General features: G+C 36.6%; 1 protein-coding gene across 6 annotated transcripts in view; it reads right to left on the bottom strand.

The window, feature by feature from the left end:
• Positions 1-26,770, bottom strand: part of CWF19L2 (CWF19 like cell cycle control factor 2) — a 169,387-nt gene that overhangs the window by 104,171 nt on the left and 38,446 nt on the right. For all 6 annotated transcript variants that reach the window (XR_002517188.2, XR_002517190.2, XR_002517189.2 and 3 more), the window contains exons 9-11: positions 24,085-24,178; positions 21,645-21,734; positions 903-1,019 (exon numbers count right to left, since the gene is read on the bottom strand). Coding sequence is in view for 3 of the 6 variants with exons in the window: in XM_021926498.2 (XP_021782190.2) it covers positions 903-1,019; positions 21,645-21,734; positions 24,085-24,178 (301 nt within the window). In the remaining 3 variants the exon portion in view is untranslated. The remainder of the gene's footprint in view (positions 1-902; positions 1,020-21,644; positions 21,735-24,084; positions 24,179-26,770) is intronic.

Genomic DNA, 26,770 nt, shown 5'->3' with positions numbered 1-26,770 from the left:
AAAGAACAAACTTTACTTGCGAAAGTGTCTACCTTCTTTACTCCTATACCTAAATTGTTAAGTAATATGCAACTCAAAAAGGGCCCTCGATGCCTTCTGACAATGCATTTATGGATCCCTAGTCAGTTCCACCATTTCATATAATTCAAACCTTTACTATTCTCCTCCTGTACCTCCTCTCCAACCACCAAATTCCTCCCATTACATTAGAAGACATATCTATCCCACTTCTATCTGTTGAATGAATTACTTAGAATCTCTAGCAACACAGGCACTGAACAGGCAAAAAATAAACATTTGACAGAAATATTCTGAATGAACAGTTCTTTTGTAAATGCAATTATCACTTGCCTGATCTTCCAAATTTAAAATAAAAAACCTAATTTGGGAAAGCTGAATATGTTGTTTTTGCCATCTCAAGAGCCTCAAGGTAGTGCTAAAAACTAATTACTAGAGTTGGAAAATGGAAAAGAAAATTAGCTTTATAAAGGATTATGGCACCTACATAATTAAGCCATTATTGTGTATGGATACCCCATCACCAGGTCTCAAGTTAGCTGTCTAATACTAGTAACAGCTCTGGGAGACCAAAGTTTTCCCTAAGAGCTATAGCAAGTATGCCAAAAGCAGCTGAAAACAACATCAAAGAAATGTAAACCAAAATTAAAATTGCCTTAAACATTCAATGTTAACAACTATTTGAAAAAACACAGTTGGATCACTTTCCATTCTGTAAAAGGCAAAAAGATATAACTAAGAATAAAAGTAAGAACATTTACTACCTTCCAATATTGGCATTCAAAAGTTACTTTTCAGAAAATATTTTGTAATCTGATATGAAGAAAGCCCCAAGGGAAAGAAGGAATTCTGAATTAATAAACAAAGACATATGTTAAACATACCATCTGTCTCTTTCTTCTTCCTCCTTGTGATTCCAGAGATTTTCCGGGTGTGTTCACAGGCCATACTCTTCCAGACTGATCTGTTCTGACAAGGATTACTTCTTGCTGGTCTTCATTCTATAAAAAGATTTAGAGATAACTATTGAAATTATTGTGAAGAATGCTGAACGTTTTTATTTAATAACAAAAAAAAGCATTAAAATGATCAACATTTTCACATAATACTGTGGATTGCCTTAAATCTCCTAGATTTTCATTCCTCTCTATACTATAAAATGAACATAATCGTTTGGGGAAAGAGTGAAAAATACCCAATGTTTATTTTAGCATTTTTTAAAAAGTAACCAAGAGAAGAAAATTTCAAATAAAGTTTTCATCTAGACAATGTTAAAAGATGACGAAGTATCAATAGTCCATGCGGCATTGTATGAGAATGCCCATCACTTATACAGCAGATGTAACGTTTTTTAAATTTAAAGATCCTATTAAAATTTGATTATAAGAATAAAGCAACTAAAGACAAACTTGCTAAATTAGCAAATATAATGACACTACCCGTAACTTCTATTCTTTCTATTAACAGCCTTCAAATGCTATTCAGTTTTCTGACTCTTCAGAAGGAATTATATCCCACATACTTTCAAGCCATAATATTTTCCCTACAAACTTTTGGACAAATATAAGCCTTGCACAGTACAGAATAAGAGTAAATTTTATTCTCTGATGGAAATGGAATGTGATTGGAGGGATTCTAATAATCAATAAAGAATATTAGAGAATGACAAAGGTAAAGAAATTGTTATACACAGCACTATTCACAATAGCCAAGTCATGGAATCAACTAAGTGTCCATTAACGGATGATTGAATAGAGAAAATGTGGTGTATATATGCCATGGAATACTACACAATCACCAAAAAAAGAAACGTCTTGCACAGCAGCATGGATGGAGCTACAGGCAATTATCCTAAGTGATCAAATACTGTATGTTCTCACTTAAAAGTGGGAACTAAACAATGGGTACACATGGACATAAAGAGGGAAATAAGAGACACTGCAGTCTCCAAAAGCAGGGAGGATGGAAAGGGAGTAATGATAGAAAAAATTACTTATTGGGAACAATGTTTACTATTCAGGTGATGGGTAAAACAGAAGCCCAAACCTCACCATTATGCAATATATCCCTGCAACAAACCTGCAGAGGCAACCCCTGAATCTATTTTTAAAAAATTAAAAACAAAAATAATATTAAGGAATGAATTCATTAAAAATCCACTGGAAACAAGACCAAGCAAACTATTCACATTTTAGTTTTCTTCTCAATCGGAATCAAATATAGAAAAAATCAAACCCAATTCCATTTAATAGATGTTAGTTTCCCTGCTGAAATGGAAGAAAAATAATATATACCTATTACTGATCTTACATTCACACCCAATACTAAACTGATACAAAAGATTATCATTACTTTTCTTCCTCAACAAATAAATGAACATTAATTAATGAAGTGCCATCTTTTAAAAGATCTTTCTACTCACTCCCTTACCAGATAGTAGAGATAGGCAACACATTATAATGTGGCTTCTAACTTTGCCCCACTGATAAAGCTGGTCTCTTCCCTAAGGACTTTCAAATTACTAAGTCTAATACATAATTATTAAATTGTCATCTTCCCTGATTTGAAAGCATTTGGTTCTGTTTATTACATTCTCTCTCCTGAAATTCCTCTTATTCCAGTTTTAAACACTCTACTCCCTCCTGGTTCTGCCTTTACCTCTCGGACACATTCATTCATTTATTAATTCATCCATTTATCCATTCATTCATCAAATATTTCTGAAATGTCTATTTAATCTTAGGAGCTAAAAGAAATATAACCCCTGCCTTCTATAAGCTTATGGCCTAGTGGTGAAACTACTCCCCAGGTGAATTATTAATATAAACAAAGTCACCTTCACTGTCTCCTCCATTTCCAGCTATCCCTCAAATACTGATGATTCCAGGGTTCCTTGGTTTCCAGCCCTTCAGCCTGAAACCTAATCATCACCCATATTGCAAAATAATTCACTGTGTGAAAAACAAATACAATCATGCTATTCTTTGCTTAAAAATCTGCAGGGACCATTTATCACCGGAAGATCAACACCACTGCAAGTATGGCCCACAGGCCATCACAAGTCCAAGAGTTACTAGACATTAAATATTTGTTACTAATCCATGATGAGGTAACTACAGAAACTGAGTGTTTTATAAAAACTGTATAGAAGTGATACGGTTTGTCTCCATGTCCCCACCCAAATCTCTTCTTGTAGCTCCCATTATTTCCACATGTTGTACGAGGGGCCCGGTGGGAGATGACTGAATCATGGGGGCAAGTCTTTCCTGTGCTGTTCTTGTGATAGTGAATGGATCTCACGAGATCTGATGGTTTTAAAAACGGGAGTTTCTCTGCACAAGCTCTCTCTTTCCCTGCTGCCATCCACATAAGATGTGACTTGCTCCTCCTTGCCTTCAGCCATGATTGTGAGGCCTCCCCAGCCATGTGGAACTGTAAGTTCAATTAAACCTCTTTCTTTTGCAAATTGCCCAGTCTCAAGTATGTCTTTATCAGCAGCATGAAAACAGACAAATACAAGAATCGTAAGAATCATTTTATGTTGGTTCAATCTAAATAAAAACTTGGGACTTTATTTCATAGAAAATATTTCATTTTTCTATGATTACTTTTTATTGTATTTTATAAAACTATTAATCTATCATGGTCTGTAAAATTTTAAAATATATATAAACAACCCTGATCCTACATCACAGTCTAAATAGTGAAATAAAGGTAAAGCATTTTCACACAGTATACAAAGCCTTCAAATTCTGGCCCTAGACTTTTCTAGTTCCTTGTAATTTTTGTAAACATACTGTAAATTGTATTTCCTCTGCACAGAACAATTACCCCTTCTTGCTCAACTAGGAAATTAAGAATTTAGTCACAGCCAATGCTCTGTTCCCAATAATTTTCGGCACATGTATGTTCCTAGACTGTAATATTTTCAGTAACTATTTGTCTACTTATATTTATCTCTCTTTGCAGGACAAAGACTAAGCTATACACTACTTGGTACCTATAGGACCTGTCACAGTGTCAAACAATAAAGGGAATTCAATAAATGCTTGATAAATGTCACTAACAAGCTGGCGCCTCAGACGGATTAACTGCACCCCAAAACTAACCCACTCTCCCCTTCAGTGAGCTCCTTCTTTCCTCCCTTTGCAAACTTTCTGTTCCTTAGGACTGCCAATACGTAAGACCCCAAGTTGTTCTATTTTGGGTACCCAAGACAGAGTGCATCTAACCATCTACATGGCATTAAAATACAAGACAGAAATGAGAAGTTCACTCTACACAGAAAATATGCAAAAACATTTTCATCATCCATGTAATTTTGCAATTTATCTCAAAAGAAACCAGAAGCACTTCTTGATATAACTAAAAAGCATTTATAAACTCTTTCCATTTTCATAAGAATGCCAAATGCTCCAGGTTTTTAAATTATCCCCAACAATTACAGTTTGCTCTGGAGGACTTTATATTTTAAAAACATCAAAACTGATAATTTATTAAAGCATTTTATACGAACACTTTAATTAACAAATCCCAAAATGCTCTGGGATCATTTACTCATTAATCCATAAAAGAGCCTTCTGGCTGACAAAAATCATGGATTCTTATTTTAAAGGAAGAAAGGAGAAAACAAAACACTTCATATAAAGCTACAAAATCAATTTGCTAACATAACCAGAATAAACCTTCCCTGTTGGTATCTATCATATTTGTGAGATCATAAATTTCTCCCACAAGTGCATATCATTTTTACAGTAATAAAAAATTGAGGATTCAGGAGATCGTGGCAGTCACAGGCAAGACTAGATTGTAGCTCTGGACAGAGCAGCATGCAGGGGCTTGCACTGTGAATTTTAGCTCCAGATTGACTGCAGAACAAACCAGCAATCCCAAGAGGACCCACAGACCCTCTGAAGGAAGCAGACTGCTCCTGCAGGACCTGAGAGACACCCCAAATACTGTGAGTGCTCCAACTGTGGAAGTGGGAACACACTTCCTCCTGAACACACACCCCACTGGAGAAGCTGAAGTTGTTTTCAGGATAAGTTTTCGACTTTACTTGGAGCTAAGTCAAGTTAGAGGCCAAGCAAAATACAGGAGTAGAGGAAGGAGCAGAAAGGCCCTGGGAGCTCGCTGGGTCCCCAAACAGCCCGTTCCTGCCTAGCACCACAGGGATCCAACAGGAGGGTGGCCAGAGGAGCAGGGGGTAAAACTCCACAGGGAAAAGGAAGTATCTAGCTGAACTTTGTAACCATTTGAACAGGGTGAGAAGCCTCCTGGCCAGAACTCGGGAGGGCACAAATCTTGTGTACAGACTTCACAGGCAGGGGAAGAACTAAAGCCCTTTTCTCTCGCAGCTGGGAGGCAGATATCCTCAGGTAAGTTTTCAAGACCATCTTGCCCTCAGCCTGGAAACAGACTCTGCGCTGTTGGTGGGAGCACAGTGCGGGTGGGAGCATAGTGCGGGTGAGACCGGCCCTTCAGTGTGCGTGGGAGCTGGGTGAGGCCTGTGACTGCCAGCTTTCCCCCACTTCGCTGACAACCTGCATGACTCAGCAGAGGCAGCCATAATCCTCCTAGGTAACACAGCTCCAGTGACCTGGGAATCTCATCCCATCCCCGACAGCAGCCCAGCAAGACGTGCCCACGGAGAGTCTGAGCTCAGGCCTAGCCCCACCCTGACCTGATGGTCCTTCCCTATCCACTCTGGTAGTGGAAGACAAAGGGCATATTTTGGGAGTTCTAGGGCCTCAACCACCACTAGTCCCTCTCCACCCTACTACAGCTGATGCTCTCGGGAAAGTGCCACCTCCTGGTAGGAGGCCAACCAGCACAAAAATGGAGCATTAAACTACCAAAGCTAACAACACTCATGGAATTCACTGCACACTCCGTCACATTCACCAGAACAACCACTGGTACCCACGGCTGAGAGACCCATAGACAGTTCACATCACAGGACTCTGTGCAGAAAACCCCCTGTACCAGCCCCGAGCCTGGTAGACTTGCTGGGTGGCTAGACTCAGAAGAGAGACAACAAACACTGCAGTCCGGGTCACAGGAAGCCACACCCATAGGAAAAGGCGGAGAGTACCACATCAAGGGAATACCCCATGGGACAAAAGAATCTGAACAATAGCCTTCAAATAGCCTTCAGCCCTAGACCTTCCCTTTGACAGAGCCTACCCAAATGAGAAGGAACCAGAAAACCAACCCTGGCAATATGACAAAACAAGGCTCTTCAACGCCTCCCAAAAATCACACTAGTTCACCAGCAATGGATCCAAATCATTGAAGAAATCCCTGATTTCTAACCTCCTGGAAAAGAATTCAGGAGGTTAGTTATTAAGCTAATCAGGGAGGGACCTGAGAAAGGCGAAGCCCAATGCAAGAAAATTCGAAAAATGATACAAGAAGTGAAGGAAAAAATATTTAAGGAAATAGACAGCTTAAACAAACAAAACACAATAAAAAATTCAGGAAACTTTGGACACACTTTTAGAAATGCGAAATGCTCTGGAAAGTCTCAACAATAAAACTGAACAAGTAAAGAAAGAAATCCAGAGCTCGAAGACAATGTCTTCAAATTAACCCAATTCAACTAAGACAAAGACAAAAAAATTAGAAAATATGAACAAAGCCTCCAAAGTCTGGGATTATGTTAACCAACCAAACCTAAGAATAACTGGTATACCTGAGGAAGAGCATTCTAAAAACCCGGAAAATATGTTTGGTGGAATAATCAAGGAAAACCTTCCCGACCTTGTGAGAGACGAAGACAGTCAAATACAAGAAGCACAAGGAATACCTGGGAAATTAATCACAAAAACATCTTTGCCTAGACACACTGTCATCGGGTTATCCCAAGTTAAGACGAAGGAAAGAATCTTAAGAGCTGTGAGACAGAAGCACCAGGTAACCTATAAAGGAAAACCCACCAGAACAACAGCAGATTTCTCAGCAGAAACCTTAAAAGCTAGAAGGGATTGGAGACCTATCTTCAGTCTCCTGAAACAAAAAATTTATCAGCCAAGAATTTCGTATCCAGCAAAACTAAGCATGATATATGAAGGAAAGATACAGCCGTTTTCAGACAAACAAATGCTGACAGAATACACAATTACCAAACCACCTTTTGCATGGTTTTGAAGGTTCCTTTTGCTAAAAAGAGCTCTAAATCCTGAAACAAATCTTTTACATCAAAACATAACCTCTTTAAAGCATAAATCACACAGGATCTATAAAAAAAATACAAGTTAAAAGGAAAAAACAAAAACAAAAGTACACAGGCAACAAAGAGCATGAGAAAAGCAATGGTACCTCACCTTTCAATGTTAACATCGAATGAATGTAAATGGCCTAAATGCTCCACTTAAAAGATACAGAAACACAGAATGGATAAGAACTCACCAACCAACTATCCACTGCCTTCAGGAAACTCACCTAACACATAAGGACTCACATACTCTTAAAAAAAAAGGGGTGGGAAATGCAAATGGACACCAAAAGTGAGGAGGGGTAGCTATTCTTATATCAGACAAAACAAACTTTAAAGCAACAGCAGTTAAAAGAGACAAACAGGGACAGTACATAATGGTAAAAGGCCTTGTTCAACAGGAAAATATCACAATCCCAGACATATATGTGCCCAACAGTGGCGCTCCCAAATTTATAAAACAATTACTAACAGACCTAAGAAATTAGACAGACAGCAACAAAGTAATAGTGGGGGACTTCAATACTCCACTGATAGCTATTGATAGGTCATCAAGACAGAAAGTCAACAAAGAAACAATGAATTTAAACTATGGATTTAACAGATATATGCAGAATACACATTCTATTCAACAGCACATGGAACTTTCTCCAAGATAGAGCATTTGATAGGCCATAAAATGAGCCTAAATAAATTTAAGAAAATTGAAACTATATCAAGCACTCTTTCAGACCACAGGGGAATAAAACTGGAAATCAACTCCAAAAGGAACCTCCAAAACCATGCAAATATATGGAAATTAAATAACCTGCTCCTGAAAGAGCATTGGGTCAAAAACAAAATCAAGATGGAAATTTAAAAATTCTCTGAACTGAAAGACAATAATGACACAACCTATCAAAATCTCTGGGATACAGCAAAGGTAGCGCTTAAGAGAAAAGTTCATAGCCCTGAACGCCTATATCAAAAGTCTGAAAGAGCACAAAGTGACTTTCTAAGGTCACACCTCAAGGAACTAGAGAAAAAAGAACAAACCAAACCCAAACCCAGCAGAAAAAAGGAAATAACCAAGATCAGAGCAGAACTAAATGAAATTGAAACAAACAAACCACAAAAGATAAATGAAACAAAAAGTTGGTTCTTTGAAAAGATAAATGAAATTGATACACTATTACAAGATTAACCAAGAAGAGAGAAAATCCAAATAACCTTGCTAAGAAACAAAAAAGGAGACATTACAACTGACACCACTGAAATACAAAAGATCATTCAAAGCTACTATGAACACTTTTACGTACATAGAAGAGATGGATAAATTCCTGGAAAAATACAACCCTCCTAGCTTTAATCAGGAAGAATTAGACACCCTGAACAGACCAATAACAAGCAGAGATTGAAATGGTAATTTAAAAATTAACAACAAAAGAAAAGTCCAGGAACAGATGGATTCACAGATTAATTCTACCAGACATTCAAAGAAGAATTGGTACCAATCCTTTTGACACTATTCCACAAGACAGAGAAAGAAGGAACCCTCCCTAATTCATTCTGTGAAGCCAGCATCACCCTAATACCAAAACCAGGAAAGGACATAACCAAAAAAGAAAACTACAGACTGATATCCTTGATGAACACAAATGTTAAAATCCTTAACATTCAAAATACTAGCTAACCGAATCCAATGACATATCAAAAAGATAATCCACCATGATCAAGTGGGTTTCATATCAGGGATGCAGGGATGGTTTAACATATGCAAGTCAATAAATGTGATTCACCAACAAAAATCACATGATCATCTCAATAGATGCAGAAAAAGCATTTGACAAAATCCAGCATCCCTATATTATTAAAACTCTCAGCAAAATCGGCATACAAGGGACATACCTCAATGTAATAAAAGCCATCTATGACAAACCCACAGCCAACATAATACTGAAAGGCGAAAAGTTGAAAGCATTCCCTCTGAGAACTGGAGCAAGACAAGGACGCCCACTGTCACCACTCCTCTTCAACACAGTACTGGAAGCCCTAGCCAGAGCAATCAGACAAGAGAAAGAAACAAAGGGCATCCAAATCGGTAAAGAGGAAGTCAAACTGTCACTGTTTGCTGACAATATGATTGTTTACCTTGAAAACCCTAAGGACTCCTCCAGAAAGCTCCTAGAACTGATAAATGAATTCAGCAAAGTTTCTGGATACAAGATTAACGTACACAAATTAGTAGCTCTTCTACACACCAACAGTGAACAAGCAGAGAATCAAATCAAGAACTCAACTCCTTTTACAATAGCTGCAAAAATTAAAATAAAAATACAATACTTAGGAATACACCTAACAAAAGAGTCGAATGGCCTCTACAAGGAAAACTACAAAACACCGCTGAAAGAAATCACAGATGGCACAAAGAAATGGAATCACATCCCTCGCTCATGGGTGAGTAGAATCAATACTGTGAAAATGACCATACAGCCAAAAGCAATCTACAAATTCAACACAATCCCCATCAGAATATCACCATCAGTCTTCACAGAATTAGAAAAAATACAGAATATGAATACAGAATCTGTATCAATATCAAAAAACTATGGGCCACAGGTCAACTCCAGTCTTGTGCTGGTTTTTTGTCAGCCCATAAGCTGAGGATGGTCTTTACATTATTAAATGACTGGGGGGAAATCAAAACAAGAGTATTTCATGACAAATTAAAATTCTATGCAATTCTAATTTTAGTGTCCATAAATAAGGTTTTATTGGAACACAACCATGCTCATTCATTTATGTGTTATCTGTGGCTGCCTTCATGATACAGTAACAGTTGAATCGTTGTGGCACAGATTGTACAGCACACAAAATCTAAAACATTTACTGTTTGATCTCTACAAAAGTCTGCCAGTCTTGGTTCTATATTATTATCTAGCTAATAAAACTAATTCAAAATCACTTTATTGATTTTCCCTACTACCTAATAACAAACAAGATTAAAACTTGCAATTACTTAATAGTATTACACAAGATCCATGTTGGTAACAATGAGGGGAAGAAAATAGGACCTGGTACTCTTATTTTGTTAAAATATCTATGCTTGACTTTCATTTCAGGCCATGATGGACTAACAAAAAAACAGTATAACCTGTTGCTGTTTAAAAAAACTAGACAACAGGACAAATACATGAAACAACCATTTTTAGACATTGACCTCTAGAGGAGTGTAATCCCTAAAAGAAGGGAAACAAATGAGATGAGCCCTAGGATGGCCACAGCTTTCTACTAAGAGGCAGTTTATAGACTGCAGTACAAAGGAATCTAATCAGACCTCAGCTTCCTTGCTGACTGAATTGGGATATATTTTAACAAGCTGCTGGAAGTAAGAGAAAAACTAGCAAAGAATATGAAACAAATGAAGAAAAACAAGAAGAAGAAGAAGAAGAAAGAAGAAGAAAGAAGAAGAAGAAGAAAACAATGCAAATTAAGAAATTTTATTTATTTACATAAAAGAAAGGCAATTATAAAATACTATTTGGCCTAACAGTATCTATTTACTGGATCAAGAGATAACTTAATTTAAAAATACAGAAGTAAAGCAAAGAAACAACTAAGAACCAAAGTGGCTTCCACCAGGATTGGAAGAAGGTCTGGAAAGAGCTCACGACATTGTTATTATTTGGTATAGGCAGGCCTAGCGCTACTTGTATGTAATACGTTGATTAAAAAGAAAAGGAAAAAGCATACACTGCTTTGATTCAAAGCTATTATTAAAAAGTGTAAATGTTTGAAAGCCTTTCTAGCATTGGGAAATAAAGCAAAACTCTCCTACTAAATCAGATTTTCCTATCAGTAGTCTACAAACTTCCAGAGTTCATGATGGCAGCCTGCAAGTTTGTTATCACTGAATGCCATAAAGCATGTTTCAACTTTTATCTTTTAAAACTTCCATAATCACTTATTACTATTCTTAGTATTTTCATGGCTTTTGAATAATTTCTATTTTATCTCTAATTATGTTCACAAGTTGTTCCCTACACACAAGTACCTGGCCAAGGCAGTGGGTGGACTGAACACCAAGCTACACTCTGATCACTGAGACGAATGTCCTAACCCAAGGCTACTATTTAATTTGTACAAAAGCATTCACAGGACTGCATCTGCCCAAAGGAGATATCTTTTTCTAACTCCATGAAGGCATCATACAGGCTCAATGCAGCCCTTTTAAAAATGTTTTTAAATTCTCAATTTTGTCCATACTGTCCCACTTTTTAAATTCTTAATATACTATTGCGCTTTCCCTTTTTTTTAGATTGGCCTTCCTAGAGGCTACCTATTAACTTTTTTCAAAGAATAAATTCTTGGGTTTTTTCTTAAATCATTTCTATTTATTTTTTATTTTCTATTTTAGTAATTTCAGTTTTTTTAATCTATCCTTTGTATACCGTATCTACTCTATGTTCTCTCTTATCTCTTTTGTGTTACTATTGGCTAATGCCACAGACATTATTACTAATTATTAATAGCTATACTAATTATAACTTAATTTTCTGTTAAATCAAAGAATGACACACAGATTATTTACTATTTTTGAGTAGATAGGAACATAATAAATACTATAAGATTTTTCTATGATTCACTGTGATATAGCAAGTGTTTTTCTTTTCTTTCCTTTTTTTCAGTACTGTGGAGTTTCACTCAACTAATTTTATTTCTCTTCCTCATCAATCTTCATTAACAACTGTCTACTATAATTATTCTACTCAGAACCTCTTTGGTACCTGCATATTTACACACTATGAAACTGAAAACTGTATTTTCAGTTTTTCTAAAATCACATTAAATTTGATTTCTATCTTCAACAATTCGTTATGCATTCTACAATATGGTTAATTTTAAAATATGTACAAGGAGAAAATTTACTTTGGGTTTGTATTTTTTCCACTTAAAATGTTTTCCCTTTAAACTGAAAATATATAATTGTGTGATGTTGTCCCTCCATCTAACCCTTCCCCCTACAAAAAAAAAAAAATCTGGAAACAGAACATGTATGAATCCATCCCTCCAAGACAAAACCTAAGTCTCAAATGCTACTGAACAGCATAAGGACTCAATATTTTTCATATGCAGTAATATTTCATTTTCCCCTTAAATTTAACAACAGAAAAGGGAATTAAATGCTAATAGTAGAGTTAGTGAGAAAAAAAAAATAATGAGCATTTGAGGGAATAGAAGCAAACTGGGGAAGGAGAGAGGCTGCTGCTGGGTCATTCTTCCCTCTCTAAGGAAATCAATTAGTTGTGGCTTCAGTATCTGTTACAGAGCCCTGTTCAAAGTTTGAGATAGTCTATGACATAATTCTTCATCCCAAAATTAGATCATTAATAAATATACAATCATAACTATCCAAAACAACTACTCTACAATTTCTCTAAATTATTATACTTGAGAAAATACTGTTCATAAAACAATAAAAAAATTTTTTAACTACCCCAGAAAGCATTGAGAATTAAACACATCCTATAGTCATATGAGTGGGTGTTTCCTATTCCATGACTGAAGCCTACAGGTCAACACTCCCAGCTAGGATAATACCATGCTAAAGATTATTTTTGTGGTAAACAAATAAGGCTTACAGATAGTAGTCATAAATAGAATAGCTTTTTCTTTGGCAAAGTTACAAATGGTAATAGGATCCCAAAATAATGGCTACAGCCTCAGAACATTCTCTGGATGCCTAGATTGCACTAGGCCCTATTCAATACCTCCATATTTCTATACTTTTCCTTTGAAGCACCGTCAAAGGACTATAATTATATATTTGTATAATTAATCTTATTTGTATGTTCTCTTTCCTGACAGAAAGCTTTTATAAGGAGTATATGATGTCTGAATTAAGATCTCAAGGATATACAGAAGGTAACTACAAGAAAAATATTCTAGGCAAAGAAAGACTGTGTAAAGGCACTGAGGCAGGAGGGAAAACAGCTACTTAGGACGTCAAGACAAGAGATGATGGTCATCTTAGTGTGGTAGATACAAAAAACAAAGAGCAGAGTTAAGAAATATTTAGCAGGTAAAATTGACACCATTTCACGATGAATTTTATGTGAGGTATGAGACTAGAGAACAGATAGATTCTGTATGCTAATACTAGTTTTTATTTATACATCATTTGCTTTCATTCGTTTTTGCTTAAAATATTTGCTCCTATAGTAATACTCTATTTCAAGAAATAAGCCCTCTAGTAACGCCTAAGATGATATTTCTAACTGCACAGCACAGAAATGAGCGATACTTTAAGGAGTATATACAAGCTGAACTGTATAGAAAATAGGTACATCTATTGACCACATTTTTTACGTGGCTGGGGAAAAACTAGCTAAATGACTAAAAGGAAATAATACTTTTGTATACCTACTCTGTGTCAAGCAAGACTATACCTCAAGTAAAGTGTGCCTACAGTAACACGGCAAGGTAAATAGAATAAATGCAAAGCTACAATAATATTTACTTCAGATTTAAAATATTTGACCTAGAAAATTGAGAGTGCAAAGGCCTTCTACAAAGAAGGAACTGCAAAGTATTCGTTGAGTAAAGGTCAAATCTCACTGTTTAAATATTAAAAGTAAACAACAAGCAAGTTTTTTATAGTCTTGTAACTTTTTTTCTGTTGTACTATGCTTACGGGATCGACTGCAGAGATTGGGAAGCTAAAACATTTTTTAAAAGACACAGTCTAAGAGTTCACATATTCTAGGAATCACAGCAATGACAAGTGAACTTGTGAACACAGCGAATGATGCACCCAAGAATCAGATCTAAAAGACAGTGTTAAAGCAGTAATTGAATATGGTCAAACTACTACTAGAAATACTTCAAATAACTAGTCAAGTACCTGATTTATATACAAAATGAATGTATCTATTTATTAATGTTTCTGTATGGCCCTTAGTTAATTCTTCAATTTCTTTAAAGAGAATGTCCGTAAACCCTCTCTACGTACATGAACAGGGATCAAAATGCATTTCTCTTCTTTACCAGCAGTGTAGACAAAATTTTAAAGCTACTACACCATTAGGCAAAGATTATTTCATTCTTTGTTACAAATGTTGAGCTTAATTTCCTGCATTATCTTTTCTTATAAAGTACAGAGCTAAATTCCTTTAGATTAAATGTATACATAATGTGACTCTGTTGAAGAATTATTAACAGGCCCAAGTTATGGAAGGGAAGATTAGGACTAACATATTAAAGAATTAGGATTAGATTTTTTCCTGATATAAAACTAGCAATATCCAAAACTCAGTGAGACCTCATACCTCAGTGTTCAAGCACAAGTTAGATGGAGAAGCTATGTGGTTGGCTTAATGTTAAAATAAAGAAGCTGCACTTGTGTGATGGCCAGACTAGATGATGTCGAAGATCATGGATCATTTTTAAGATTTACAATAAAATACTATAGAGAATAAAATAAAGACATTGATAAAACAGGTATTTCAGTATGTCTTGGTTGTCTACAAGATGTCAAATATTACTCTACGTACTAGATATGAACTGAAAGAATAACTCTCATCCTAAATACTAAATAGTTAACCCTCTAAAGGAGAAGAGGGATAAGCAAACTAATAATTAAAAGTGCTGATGGTTTTTCACTAAAGCCAAAATGATATTCATAGATATATGAATGAAGAGATTTACCTTATTCCTGTAACCTAATACTTCCAACAAACGAGCTAAGCAATGAAAGAATTCTTCCCTGTTCAAGCGTTCTATGCATGGGGTTCTCTTTTCTCTCAAAGAGCAAAATTTCCATCAGAAGTATTACATGATTTTCCTCTAGAACATCATCAAATCTCCATAGTAGTAAACAACTTTGTATTCCATTCTAATTTCTAAAAAAACCACTTCGAAAGGTAATCAAGGCCCTGAATCTGATGGAATAAATTACTTTAGTTGCAGTAGAGAATTCTTTCAGAATTGTTGGCAAAGATTTGTTTTATATATATATACACTTAGTAAAGCTTGAACCAGATGTGCAAATGTGCTTGAACCTTCTCTGCAGAGAAGATGAAAACATGCCTTTCTGGTCAAAGAATCCTTAGGAAAAAAAAACTTTCCATTTGAAGTCTCAAAGGGCTAAACAGTTCCCCAAAGAGACTAACAAACAGAAATTATATTTTGTATGATACTTCAAATACTAATCTACTGAGTACTGAAGTCCACTGCTCAAAGATAGGAGGAGCTAGAAATTTTAAAAACATGAGTAATATCAGAGTCATGTGCACAAGAGATGAGATATAGCCTGTCAATTATTGTGTCATATCCTCAAAACCGTAGGAGAAATGTTATTTAACAGAATATCTGCTTCAAATTTTTTCCTTCTGTTCCAAGCCGCAAACCAGCTCAAACATTTCAAGGAAGGTTTCCCTATGTGGCTCCTTTTGCTTGCCTGAGATACTTTGAAAACTGATTTTACATTAAACAACTGCACAGGATAATGGAAAAAGCACTTCACGTTAGGAGGTGTATGGAATAAAATCTGGTGGGACATGGCCAACCTTAGTCAAAAGATAAGAAGAAAATGGTCATTTCATTTCATAGGGTCAGCAAAGCTTGACTACAAGAAGTAACACAAAAATCTCAGGCTTAGGTCTATTCTTTTACAAGAGTGTGGTGTGTGTGTGTGTGCATGCATGTGCGCGCGCGCGCACACACACACACACACATATATACTATCATAAAACAGCAAGGTATATTCTTACTGGTTAGGGTCCCATACTTTCTGATCCATTATTCTGTTAATTGTACAAAGATCTCTCCTGCTATGGAGGGACCTTAACCTGCCTAAAACAGTTAATTTCCCTTGGATGGTTAAGTAACTTTGCAACTCTGAGATTAAGAAATAAATCAAACTTGCCGGGCGCGGTGGCTCAAGCCTGTAATCCCAGCACTTTGGGAGGCCGAGACGGGCGGATCACGAGGTCGGGAGATCGAGACCATCCTGGCTAACACGGTGAAACCCCGTCTCTACTAAAAAAATAAAAAAACTAGTCGGGCGAGGTGGCGGGCGCCTGTAGTCCCAGCTACTCGGGAGGCTGAGGCAGGAGAATGGCGTGAACCCGGGAGGCGGAGCTTGCAGTGAGCTGAGATCCAGCCATTGCACTCCAGCCTGGGCGACAGAGCGAGACTCTGTCTCAAAAAAAAAAAAAAAAAAAAAAAAGAAATAAATCAAACTTAACCTTATAATGCGTTTAGGTAAAAGTATAGTAATAGCTCTGCAACCTTTTTTGATATAAAATTTATTTCACTTTAACACAGGAAACACATTTTTAATGGCACTCACATTCATTTATGACTTGTTCATTATAACTTTTTAAGAATGTGTGTTTGTCTTTTTGAAGGTATTTGAAACCTTAAGTGAACAAGCTATACAAAGCTAGTAACAGCTTAAAATTTTATAATTTAATTAAGCTAACCATGAAAATGGTAAAGAATTTTAGTCTGATATATTTATTAAAATAATTGAGTAATTTGCTAAATTTACCAAGAGTATTTAATGCTTAAGGAAGGGCAGGTTATTTAAGCTAATAAATTTAATAAATATGCTAATTAAAATTAAGTATTCCTTCCTATACTCACACATATTTAATGCCCTTCAGATATTTTAAAAATCTGATTATCAAAAATACTGTTTTTTCTATTCTAGAATATATGACAATCAAAGTAAAATAGAAGAGTATTTATGATTCATATTTTCTTCAATAGGCCTAATATTTAAAGAGAGGGACAAAGGCAGAGATGGACTGTCAAAAGATCAAAATGGCACAATGGTCTCTTAGTCCCATCGACTGGAAGTCATTCTAGCGGCCTCAGCACTGCTCCCACGAGGCTTGTGCTACCAGGCTGTGGAACAGTCACGTCACTACAGTTGTCTGAAACGAACAGCATTTGATATAAAGAAATTTTTCCTACAAAGATAATTTTTCAACCAACCAAATCAAAGGGAAAAAAAAATGCCTGTTCAGGAATCCCCTGAAGTCCAGCCACAGCTTTAGAACCTTTAATAAAACTGACAAGTGCCAGGAAAGAAACAGAAATAAATGAGAAGGTGGTAACAAGTGTACACACATATATATAATTTGAAAAGATACATGCCATAGAGGATACTTTAAGATTCTTCGAGGTTTCTGACAAACATACTCTTACCAAATGATACAGCAACTGCATTCCTTGATATTTACGCAAAGGAGTTTTTTGTCTTCTTGTTTTTTTGTTTTTTGAGACAGAGTCCCTCACTGCTGCCCAGTCTAGAGTGCAGTGGCATAATTGCAGCTCACTGCAACCTCCGCCTCACAGGTTCAAGGAATTCTCCTGCCTCAGCCTCCCCAGTAGTTGGGATTACAGGTGCCTACCACCATGCCCAGCTAATTTTTGTATTTTTAGTAGAGACAAGGTTTCGCCATGTTGGCCAGGCTGGTCTCGAACTCCTGACCTCAAGCAATCTGCCCATCTCAGCCTCCCAAAGTGCTGGGATTACAGGCATGAGCCAGCGCGCCCAGCCTACCCAAAGGAGTTGAAAACGTCTATCCACACAAAAAAACTGCACACAGATGTTTATAGCAGTTTTATTCATAACTGCAAAAACTTGGATGCACCAAGATGTCCTCCAACAGGTGAATGAAAAAGTAAAATGTGCCACCTACAGACCATGAAATATTATTCAGCACTAAAAAGAAAAGAGCTATCAAACCGTGGAATGACAGAGAGGAATCTTAACTATATATTAGAAACCAATCTGAAAATGCTACATACTGTATGATTTCAATTACGTGACATTCTGGAAAAGGCAAAACTATGGAGAATAAAAAGATCCGAGGTTGCCAGGGGTTAAGGGATAGGAAGGCATGAACAGGTGGAACACAGAGGATTTAGTACAGTGAAACTACTCTGTATGATACTACAATGGTGGATACATGTCATTACACATTTATTCAAACCCAGAGAATGTACAATACCAAGAGAGGACCTTAATGTAAACTATAGACTTTGGGTGATATAATGTGTCAATGCAGGTTCATCAATTGTAACAAATGTACTCCTCCGTTAGGGGCTATTGATAAAGGGGGAGGCTGTGCTTATGTAGGAGCAGGAAGTATATGGGAAATCTGTGTACCTTCCTCTCAATTTTGCTGTGAACCTAGCACTGCTCTAAAAAATAAAATCTTAAAAAGAAAAATGTCTTTGAAGTTTCAAAAATGGAAAACGTTGCAACTACATGAGAGGATCAGAAAGCAGCCATAATGAAGAAGGGTGATGTCTGGCACAAATAATAAATAGCATAGGTAAATGTGAAAGAGACACTGGTTATGTGTAAGACAGTCTTGGAGGTAGGACTGGAAAACGGGGCCATACTGTGGAAGGCTATGCTGCAGGAAGACCTGGTACTTACGGTTAGCACCAATAAACCACTTAAAGTTTCAGAGTACAAAAGTAGTTAACCACAAGGACACCTGAAAACAGTAATTTGGCAAAAGTGTGTAAGATCAGCTTCACAGTACACCTAGTTCTAGCTATTCTCCCAGTCCCTACTTTTTAATCCTACCAGTAATTTCTCACTCTCCATTTAATCTGTGTGAGAAACTTTTTAGGTACCACAACTCAGTGTAAACAGCCATTTTCATAAACATACTCTGTATAATGTTATCTAAGTCATGAATGACTTCAGCCTGAAGAAAATTCTAGGAAAGTTGACTTGATACATTCTCATCTCCTCCCACACTGACAGTAAATTATGTAAATTAATCTTTGAGAACAGACCTTTAAAATCTTTTACAAACTTCATTATATCCCAAACCTGATTCTCAAAAGAGCTGCTGACTTTGTCCTTAACCATCAAAAAGAGGTATCATGTAAACACAAGTACTTTCATGGGTTTAAATCCTTGCCCTGCACTTATTAGTTGTATACCTGGACAAGTTACTTAACCTTCTGTGCCTCAGTTTCTTGATCTATAAATCTGTAATAATGACATGGACTATCTCAAAGGATACTGTGAAAATTGCATGAGTTATTTTGGGGGAAGGGGGAGGATTTTGTTTTTAGTGTTTTTATTTTTATTTATTTATTCATTCATTCATTTTTTAGAGACAGGGTCTCACTCTGTCATCTAGACTGGAGTGCAGTGGTGCAATCATGGCTCACTGCAGCCTGGACCTCCTGGTCTCAAACAATCCTCCACCTCAGCCTCCCAAGTAACTGGGACTACAGGAGCACATCACCACACCCAGCTAGAGTTATTCATATACATCCAAATCTGTCATGCAGAAGTTGAACTCAACTGTTCAACTTCTATCTACAGTTATGCCTGTGATTATTTCATGCGGTGTCATAGATTTAAATATCACCATATGTTAATAACTCCCAAATTTCTATCTCCAGTACAAAGGACTTTTCCCCAACTACCCAATTCTATCTTCTCCCTACTCCCAACCATCCAACTGCCTACTTGACATCTCTACTTGTTCCATATCTAACAGGCATCCAAACTCATATCCAAAACAGAACCTCTGATTTGTCCCAAAACCTATTCTTCCTCTTTCTTCCACGACTCAAATAACGGCTATTCTTTCAGCTGCTCAAGCGAAAAACCTTGGGAGTCCTCTTTGCCTCCTCTCTTTATCCCATTACCCACCCCCCACCTAAACCACCATAAAAATCCTGTCAGCTTTTCTTTCAAAATATATACGGCAAGTATTTATAAAATACAAAATGCAATCACTTCTAACCATCTCCATAGCTACTATCTATCTTGGTCAAAGCCACTATCATTTCTTATCTGCATTATTACAAAAGCCCACCTCTACTTCAGCTTCTGCAAACCATTCTTAATAGAGAATCCAGAACGGTCCTGTCAAAATATGTTTTCTGCTTAAAACTATTTAATAGTTTCTCACCATCTCAGTCAGAAAAAAAAAAAAAGAAAAGCCCACCTCCTTACTATGACTTTCAAAGCTTAACATGATCTGGCCACGTATAGTCTCTCTAACCTGTATCTCCTACTTAACCTCTCTCATTTACTCCACTCCAGCAACACTGGTCTCCTTGCTATTCTTCCTACACATCAGACATATTTCCATCTTTGGGCCTTTAAATCTGTTCCCTATGACTACAGCACTCTTCACTCAACTACACAGAAATTCGCTCTTCCACTAACTACAAGTCCTTACATAAAGTCCTTACACTTTTTCAAGAGAATTGGCCTGTGCATCCCAAGCCACCAACCCACCTGTCACTCAAAATTGCCACTACTTTGCCATAGAGTAACTTTCTGATATACTGTATTATTTTTTAACTTGCTTATCATTTTTATAATTTGTTTCCCTCCCTACTCAAATGAAAGTTCCATGCAGGTAGGTGTTTTTATTTGTTTTGTTCACTAACAGATAGATGAATTAATCATAGACCAAAGTAATTTTTTTTTTTTTTTTTTTTTTTGGGACAGAGTCTCGCTCTGTTGCCCAGGCTGGACTGCAGTGGCTCGATCTCAGCTCACTGCAAGCTCCGCCTCCCAGGCTCATGCCATTCTCCTGCCTCAGCCTCCTGAGTAGCTGGGACTACTGGCGCCCGCCACCACACCCAGCTAATTATTTTTTATTTTTAGTAGAGACGAGGTTTCACCATGTTAGCCAGGATGGTCTCGATCTCCTGACCTCATGATCCACCTACCTCAGCCTCCCAAAGAGCTGAGATTACAGGCTTGAGCCACCACACCCAGCCAGTAATTTGTTTTATATGAAATGAATATCTAATTCAAGTCCTTCATTCTGAAGGAGACAAGTTAAGGAGCAGTCTGACTCATACAGAAGCAATCAGTAAGCAGCACAGTCCAGAATAAAAGCAGGTCCCCTTGGTCTCAGCCTGAGGCTTTTTTCCACTAGGGCACACTGATAGAATGTAAGAGAATACATAGAAAACTAAATTTTTTTAAACAAGCATGCATACACAGAAACACACAGACACATATACAGACACATCTCACATTAAAATATTACCACTGCCAGCTGGGCACAGTGACTCACATCTATAATCCCAGCACTTTTGGAGCCCGAGGGGGGTAGATCATTTGAAGTCAGGAGTTCAAGACCAGCCTGACCAACATGGTGAAATCCGTCTCTACTAAAAATACAAAAATTTGCCAGGCATGGTGGCATACACCTGTAGTACCAGCTACTCAGGAGGCTGAGGCACAAAAATTGCTTGAACCCGGGAGGCAGAGGTTGCAGTGAGCCAAGATCACGCCACTGTACTCCAGCCTGGGCAACAGAGCAAGACATTGTCTCAAAAAAATAAATAAAATAAAATATTACCACTGCCCAGTAGTAGTGTTATACAAGGTAATTTTCTCCAAACTTTTATTACTTACCTCTACCCCAGATTTTTTTGGTGTCTGTGTTACAGTTTCTTTGAATTTATTTGCCTTTTCAAGTTGAGCTTTAAGTTGTTCAGCTAATTCCTTCAAAAAGAAAAACAAGTAAAATATGTGCAATATGTAGTTTAATTCTTTACCACAAAATGTTCAAATTTACACAACAGAAGGAAAGATAGTATAACCAACACTCATGTAGCCACCATCTAATTTCAACTACCAACCCACAGCCTAGTGTATTACTTTTTAATGAACTTATCTCAGTTACAAACTCCTTGAATACCTGTGATGTGTTTATGCTTCAAAGATAAATAATTACAAGGACATATATTTTGGAGGACATAGATGAAGGAAATACATAACCTTAATGACATTTTAATAATTACTAAATATTATAAAAGTTCAATACTTTCAACTTCAGTTATTGGTAACAAAAAAGCTATCACAAGATTTAAAATGTTACCTTCTTTATTGCTGATAATTTGGACGAAAATTCTGAATATATTTCATTTTTACTCTAGGAAACTTACAGAAATTTATATAAAACAACTGTCATATAAAGCAATAAACCATGAAGTAATAAATTAAATAAGCAGATTTATGTGACATGCAAAGAACAGCAAGCGCCACCACAGTGCTCTTCTTGAATACAAGAACACATATTTTACCCTTTTACCTAGATGACCTCTCTTTCACTATTTTAACTAATTCCTCCGTACTTTCAAAGCTCAAACTTTATTTTCTTGCTATCGTTATTGTTGTTTATTTTCCTTATCAATTTCTAGGATGAGTGGAAATTCAGTGTTTCCAAGGATCAGATTCAAAGAGAGCAGCATATGCAAGATATGCCCTTTATTAGACATAACACAGAAATATCTTGTTTGGTTACCATTTGTTCTACTACAGTACTGTACTAATAGTTTGCCAAAACATAAGATTACCTAAAGATCCCTTATATTTGGGTTTGAGATGAGTGCATACATATGACCATGACCGAATCTATTCTATCAAGATGTGGAATATCTGGCTGTGCTATTCTGCTATGTGCACTTTAATATATACATCTCACTGTATATTATTTTAATATGCATGTGACAATAAATGAATGGACGAATGGATAAATGCAGCTCTTACCAAATCATCCCTATTTCTTACAATTCTGAGGTAAATTAGTCGTAAATCAAACATTACTACAGGAATTAAATGAGTTAGCCTACACAAAGCATCTAACACAGTATCAGGCTATCAGGCACAGCACATTTACTGAAAACTTGAATGACTTAATCCTCCTTTTTTAGGTTCCTAAGTAATTTGGAAAAGTAAAAAACATTCTTAAAAATACATGACAAAAATGAGGTGGAAAAAGTGACATCTTTATCTCCCTTAAATATGCTCAATGAGTTAGAAATGCAGGAAGAAAGCAAATAACAAAGTAAAAAAAGAAATTTAAAAGCATGAAGTTCCTTAGGATCTTAAATTTCAGAGATCTGACAGAGAAAGTAGATCATTTATTTACAAGTAGGCAGATAGTACTGTTCACAGAAAGGTTCAAGAATTTTTTTTTTCTTTTTTTTGAGACACAGTCTCACTTCGTCGCCTAGGCTGGAGTGCAATGGTATGATCTTGGCTCACTGCAATCTCCATCTCCCAGGTTCAAGCGATTCTCCTGCCTCAGCCACCCCAGTGGCTGGGATTACAGGCACACGCCACCACATCAGGCTAATTTTTGTATTTTTAGTAGAGACGGGGTTTCACCATTTTGGCCAGGCTAGTCTCAAACTCTTGACCTCAAGTGATCCTCCTGCCTCGGCCTCCCAAAGTGCTGGGATTACAGGCCTGAGAATTTCTTTTTTTTTTTTTTTTTATGTCCATCAGTGACAGATTGGATTAAGAAAATGTGGCACATATACACCATGGAATACTATGCAGCCATAAAAAAGGATGAGTTTGCGTCCTTTGTAGGGACATGGATGCAGCTGGAAACCATCATTCTTAGCAAACTATCACAAGAACAGAAAACCAAACACCGCATGTTCTCACTCATAGGTGGGAACTGAACAACGAGATCACTTGGACTCAGGAAGGGGAACATCACACACCGGGGCCTATCATGGGGAGGGGGGAGGGGGGAGGGATTGCATTGGGAGTTATACCTGATGTAAATGACGAGTTGATGGGTGCAGCAGACTAACATGGCACAAGTATACATATGTAACAAACCTGCATGTTATGCACATGTACCCTACAACTTAAAGTATAATAATAATAAATAAATTAAAAAAAAAAAAAAAAAAAAAGAGAATTTCTTTAAGGAATCAATAATCAACAGTTACTTTCACAGTGTGCTATATCCACACTACTAAGGAACTTCTAAAATTACTCATAAGAAGTTAAATATTTGATCACTATTCTCCAAAACAACATCTAAAACTCTTACCATATTCCCCATCATCTCTGCTTTGATAATCTTGGCTCCCAACTTGTTCTTCTCATCAACACTCAGGATATGAATGGACTCATGCTCTGGACTTCTATTGGAACGGGACAGATTAACAGCATATGAAATATAGGTGTAATGCAAGCAATAACATCAAAACTCAAATGTTATTTTAACTGACCTCAACAAAGCATTCAGCACCAATAGGAGATCATGATTGTAATACATGTAAATTAAACTAAATGTTCTTCCAAAAATCGATAGTTTAAAATTCTCTGTTACAATGCCACAATCAACTATGGCAGTTATAACAACTGATCAAAATCTCAATAACAATGAGATAAATAGCATTTATCAACTCTTCTTATTTAATATCCCCATGCTCGTTATTTCAAAAAGGAAACAAACAAAAAACTAAAACCAGGCCATAATTCTATACATCTTTGGAAACTTTTCTCATTTGACATGATAAGTTGTTAATAATCTAAGAAACTATATTTAACTGCATTCAAAGAATAAAAGCAATGATCATGTGCTTTTTTGTAAAGTCAGTCCAGAACATAACATATAGTCAAATAATATAAACTAGTTTAAAACTGATACCATGTGCCAAACCTATACTATGGAAGTCTCACACAAAAAAAGAAACCGCCAGCCAAGGTCAGATTTCCCTAGCTGGCCGGGCGCGGTGGCTCAAGCCTGTAATCCCAGCACTTTGGGAGGCCGAGACGGGCGGATCATGAGGTCAGGAGATCGAGACCATCCTGGCTAACCCAGTGAAACCCTGTCTCTACTAAAAAATACAAAAAATTAGCCGGGCGAGGTGGCGGGCGCCTGTAGTCCCAGCTAGGCGGGAGGCTGAGGCAGGAGAATGGCGTGAACCCGGAAGGCGGAGCTTGCAGTGAGCTGAGATCCGGCCACTGTACTCCAGCCTGGGCGACAGAGCCAGACTCCGTCTCAAAAAAAAAATTAATAAATAAATAAATAAATAAATAAATAAATAAATAAAAAGATTTCCCTAGCTAACTGCCTTAAGAAATAATTCAAGGCTACAGTGCAGGACAGTGACCTCAGTCAAGAGCCTGAAGGACTTCTGAGTAAAGGAGACATAGCCAGGAGTCCAAGAATTCCAAGGCAGCTAGAATTCACAGAACAGAGTACCAAAGAAGAGAAAGCTGCACCATAAGAAAATCCCAGAGAACTGCACAGGGTTCCCCTTGAGTACTCAGCAAGAAACTACCTGCAGTCAGGGAAAGAACCAGCCGAAAGGATTGGAGGTAGAGTACTTGGCACTCCTGGGAACTGCATGTTCAGTCGCACTAGCCAGACTAGGAAATCATGTAACTTAAAAAGCACTAGACACAGTATTAACAGTCTTGCTTCATTAGTGGGAAACAGCACGCCCTAGACTAAATGCTGCTCTGGGCCCACCTAAAAAAATGTTAAAACGAAAGTTAAAAGGATCAAATGGTTTCCAATTAACCATATTCCAGAACAAAGTTCAGGAGTATTTATAGAAATTCAGAAATGTCTAGCACTCAACAAGGTAGTCTGTAAAACTTAGTATCTAATCAACGATGATCAGACAGGCAAATAAGTAGAAAAACACCCATAATTAGAACACAATGCTATCAGTCAAAATCAACCCAGAACTGACATAGATGTAAAAAACAGCAGACAAGGATACTAAAAGTGATTATTATAACTGTGTTCCATATGTTCAAAAAGTCAGACACAACAAAGATATAAAAAAGATCCAAAATAAACTTTTACAGATGAAAACTACAATGTGTGAGATAAAAAATATACTGCACAAGATTAATGGAAAATTAAACTGCAGAAGTAGAGTTTGGTGAACTTGAAGCAATTTTCTGCATGAAAAATGGAACACAGAAAAGAATCTGTAAAAATGAAAACAGCATCAGAGGGCTGTGGGGCAACCTTAAGTATCCCACCATACATGTAACTGAAGATAACTATTTTAAAAATATATTTGAGGTTTATAAAAAGTATAAGTAAAATGTATGACAGCACTAACAGACAGGAAAGAAAGAGAGAAATGTAAATAAACAATGATAAAGTTCTTACACCATTCAGGAACAGCATATCACTTGAAGACAGACTATGGCAAGTTAAAGGTGTAGTACACCATCAAAGACAAAGCAACCACTATGCTTTTTTAAAAAAATTACAGCAACCAAAGAAATGAAATGGAATCATAAAAATAATCCAAAACAAGTGAGAAAAAGAGGACGAAGTGAACAAAGAACAGATGGGAAAAGTAGAGAACGAACAGCAAAGTTACATATTTGAGCCTAATTATATCAATAACATTACATATAAATGGTCCAAATACCTAAATTAAAAGGCAGAAATTATCAGATTGATATAAAAGCAAAACTCAACTACAAGAAATGTTCTATAAACACACAGACATAAGTATGTTAAACATAAAAGGATGGAAAAAGATATACCATGTTAATGCTAGTCAAAAGAAACTTGAAATGGCTACATTAATATCAAACAAACAAGATTATGGAGAAAAAATATTACCAGGGACAAAGGTCATTTCATATGAAAAAGGAGGCAATCCAGCAAGAGCGTTTGAATACATGAGCAAAAACTGAAAGAAGAGAAATAAACAAATCCACAATTACAGCTATAAATTTCAATACCTATCAATATT

Source organism: Papio anubis, chromosome 12 (assembly GCF_008728515.1).
Source record: "Papio anubis isolate 15944 chromosome 12, Panubis1.0, whole genome shotgun sequence".
NCBI classification, from domain to species: domain Eukaryota; kingdom Metazoa; phylum Chordata; class Mammalia; order Primates; family Cercopithecidae; genus Papio; species Papio anubis.
Note: the sequence above shows the minus strand (reverse complement) of the source record. Positions and strands in the feature narration are given on the sequence as shown.